At 37.0% G+C, this 4,291-nt stretch overlaps 1 protein-coding gene across 1 annotated transcript in view; it reads left to right on the forward strand.

Annotated features, from left to right (window-relative positions):
- Window positions 1-443, forward strand: part of POU2AF3 (POU class 2 homeobox associating factor 3) — a 38,921-nt gene extending 38,478 nt beyond the window's left edge. The window contains exon 4 of the mRNA XM_053690010.1: window positions 114-443. Within this exon, the coding sequence (XP_053545985.1) occupies window positions 114-443 (330 nt within the window). The remainder of the gene's footprint in view (window positions 1-113) is intronic.
- Window positions 444-4,291: the final 3,848 nt, after the last annotated feature.

The following is a 4,291-nucleotide window of genomic DNA, read 5'->3' on the forward strand; positions in this document are numbered from 1 at the left end:
CTATTGCAAGAGCAGTACATGGATACCTGCATATCTAGTGCTGGCTGTGCATTAACTGTCTGATGAACCTCATAATCTCTTTATTAACTGCATTTGTTTTTCTATGTTTGCAGACTCCAGAATCCCCTTCGGGTGTCTCAGATCTTTCTAATTCCTTTGAGTATTCTCCCAGCCAGCAGGGGATGCCTTTTGTGCCACAGATCTACAGTTCCCCATCTCCCCAGGACCTGATCAGTTGTGCAGAGTTGGACCATTATTACCATGAAGCAAACAGCACCCTGTTCTGTTACTGTGCGTATTGCTGCTCCTTACAGCACCAAGAGCCAATGAAGATTCCAGACCTTATGTCTTTTAGCAGCACAGACTATATTGAGTATCTTCCTTCAGCCACTATAACGGAGGACTTTTTTGGAAGTGAGGTAAACAGCCTGTGCTACATCTAATAGAATGAGACTGTCCTCTTAGCACCCAGCTCATCTCGTGCCTTTTTCTTCTGCCCACTTGCATTCTGGGAGAATCCACAATAAACTACTAGGTGGCGCCACATGACAATCTGCCGGAGGATCTGTTTGGTACTTCTGAGACACCACTTTGTATCCCTTTGTCTGATGTGTGGCAACTGCACCCCAGAGAGAATGAAGGGGTCAAGTTATTAATATATGTATACCCTTCTATAAGTGGCTTCATCTCCATATAAACTTCCCTACATTACTATGCACTGACCATATAAACTATACAAACCCTACATTACTATGCACTGACCATATAAACTATACATTCCCTACATTACTATGCACTGACCATATAAACTATACAAACCCTACATTACTATGCACTGACCATATAAACTATACATTCCCTACATTACTATGCACTGACCATATAAACTATACATTCCCTACATTACTATGCACTGACCATATAAACTTCCCTACATTACTAGGCACTGACCATATAAACTTCCCTACATTACTAGGCACTGACCATATAAACTATACATTCCCTACATTACTAGGCACTGACCATATAAACTTCCCTACATTACTAGGCACTGACCATATAAACTATACATTCCCTACATTACTAGGCACTGACCATATAAACTTCCCTACATTACTAGGCACTGACCATATAAACTATACATTCCCTACATTACTATGCACTGACCATATAAACTTCCCTACATTACTAGGCACTGACCATATAAACTTCCCTACATTACTATGCACTGACCATATAAGCTATACATTCCCTACATTACTATGCACTGACCATATAAGCTATACATTCCCTACATTACTATGCACTGACCATATAAACTATACATTCCCTACATTACTATGCACTGACCATATAAACTATACATTCCCTACATTACTATGCACTGACCATATAAACTATACATTCCCTACATTACTATGCACTGACCATATAAACTATACATTCCCTACATTACTAGGCACTGACCATATAAACTTCCCTACATTACTATGCACTGACCATATAAACTATACATTCCCTACATTACTAGGCACTGACCATATAAACTATACATTCCCTACATTACTAGGCACTGACCATATAAACTTCCCTACATTACTAGGCACTGACCATATAAACTATACATTCCCTACATTACTAGGCACTGACCATATAAACTATACATTCCCTACATTACTATGCACTGACCATATAAACTATACATTCCCTACATTACTATGCACTGACCATATAAACTATACATTCCCTACATTACTAGGCACTGACCATATAAACTATACATTCCCTACATTACTAGGCACTGACCATATAAACTTCCCTACATTACTATGCACTGACCATATAAGCTATACATTCCCTACATTACTAGGCACTGACCATATAAACTATACATTTCCTACACTGACCAATACTGAGCCATAAGGGTCTAACTGCCTGAACATGAATTTGTTAGTGGACCAAGCCTTATTGTAATTTCTACATTGTGATTCTACAAGATACTGCTGGTACAATGTTTTGTATATTTCTATATTCAGTGCACAAATCAGAGAAGACTGTAATATTATGTCTGTACTCACTACTGAAGGCACAACGACATCTTACAAATATTTATGAATTGATCTATTATCTCTATAACTGGACATTTTTATATTCTACATTTTTGTTTTCAACAATGTTGTTGGTTCATTTTAAAATAGTTCTTTCATGTCAGCGTGACACAGAGTCACATTCACAAAGGTCAGATATTCTTACAGCCATATTTGTTTTTTTTAAAGTCAGATATAATTAATTCCAAATGAGCGCCTCTAGAAAAAGACAAATTCTCCACGGACATCCGACAATTGAACAAATAATATTGACCCGAACCTTTTTGTAATAAACCCTACTTAAACCGAACTGTCAGCCATCTTGCATTAACTTGATTCTGATTGGCTGTAAAACATGTGCTGAATTTCATGTGACCTGCGGCTACTCACTGATGCTTTTACCAAATATAAGCCATGCGAGGTTTACTTGACATACTAACCACACGAATATACATTTTATAATTGTATTTAATCTCTCAGTTTTCCTCAATATCACTGTCATTTGTTCATTGCCACAACAAATAAAGGTTAATTCAGCTATGAACTTTATGCCTAAATCTGCAAGTGCTTAAAGGGACACTGAACCCAAATTTTTTCTCTCTCGTGATTTAGATAGAGCATGCAATTTAAAGCAACTTTCTAATTTACTCTTATTATCACATTTTCTTCCTTCTCTTAGTATCTTTATTTGAAATGCAAGAATGTAAGTTTAGATGCCGGCCCATTTTTGGTGAATAACCTGGGTTATTCTTGCTGATTGGTGGATAAATTCATCCACCAATAAAAAAGTGCGGTCCAGAGAAGCTTAGATGCCTTCTTTTTTCAAATAAAGATAGCAAGTGAACGAAGAAAAATTGAAAATAGTAGTAAATTAGAAAGTTGCTTAAAATGCATGCTCTATCTCAATCACTGAAGAAAAAAATTGGGTTCAGTGTCCCTTTAAAGGGACAGTTCACCCAAAAATGTCTCCCATTTAATTTGTTCTCAATCATCCCTTTTACCTGCTGGAGTGTATTAAATTGTTTACAAGTAGCTCCTTTACCCCTATTTTGTCCTTTGAAATAGCTGATTTAGCTTGTGGTTTCCCAACCTATACTGAAAGTTTTGATACTGGAGTCTCAGCTATTGAATAGCCTAAGTAAACACAGCCAGCAGAAGAAACTACACTCCCAGTGGGGTGCAAGATAGTTAAGTAATGATAATGTGTCATTGTTCTCTCTATGTATTGAACTTTAGTTTTCCAGACAAATATAAGATAAGGAAGCAAGTGTGTGTACACAAAGTGATAACATAATGACATATGATATTACCTAGAGCTCAACCCATTGTAATAGGCTGTGGTTTAAAAGCACAAAACCAGCTATTTCATATACACAAATAAACCTGAAAATGCAATTTCTCATATATTTTTTACTCTGAAGCTAGTATAACAAGTCATTGAAAATACAGCAATATAAATTTTTTTTACAATGTACTGTCCCTTTAAACAAGCACATGTGACGCTAGCAGGATATCAGTGGTAAATCACAAACTGATGCTCTGTGGATATGCAGTTTATTATATGTGATCTAGCAAGTCAGTTGTTTAGCAAATCTGACCTGAGCAGACTGAGTTGTCTGTAACAGGTGACTTTACAACTGACTTGCTTTACGTCAATAGCTGAACTGGACATATTTGATCTATTTCATTAGTATTCAGTCAGACCCCAGTCAAACCTTTATGATTATATCCTGTAGTATTTGTTTCACTGACAGTAACAAGTAGCTGCTGAGATATCCCAGCGTGTCCCTGACTGTAGCTAAGGCGTTGCTCCTTGGTGCTGGTTCCGTGCACACTTTGTCTTAGTGATATCACCCAACTCATTATTTTAAAATGGGCAAACTCGGTTGTTGCCAATTCTCTTTTTATATATCTGTCCACATTTGTTCAGTAAAACTCAAGACTGGACACAATTATCACATTTAGGTTTTATAGTTTTCCTTTCAACTTATCATTATTTTTTATGGCTTCTGTTTTATAGTGAGGTTTTGTTTTCACTAAACTGCCTTGTTTGAGATGTGATTGTTATCTGTAGGTCTGGCTGCGTTAACCAGCGGCCGTGTCTGGCACAAGATTCGCCTAGTCTAACTTATTCTGTAGCTCAGTCAGTACTTGGCGGTGCACAAGGGATTGTATTTTATAAACAGTTCAGGTCCTAAATCTAT

The sequence above is a fragment of the Bombina bombina genome, chromosome 8, assembly GCF_027579735.1.
Source record: "Bombina bombina isolate aBomBom1 chromosome 8, aBomBom1.pri, whole genome shotgun sequence".
Taxonomy (NCBI): Eukaryota; Metazoa; Chordata; class Amphibia; order Anura; family Bombinatoridae; genus Bombina; species Bombina bombina.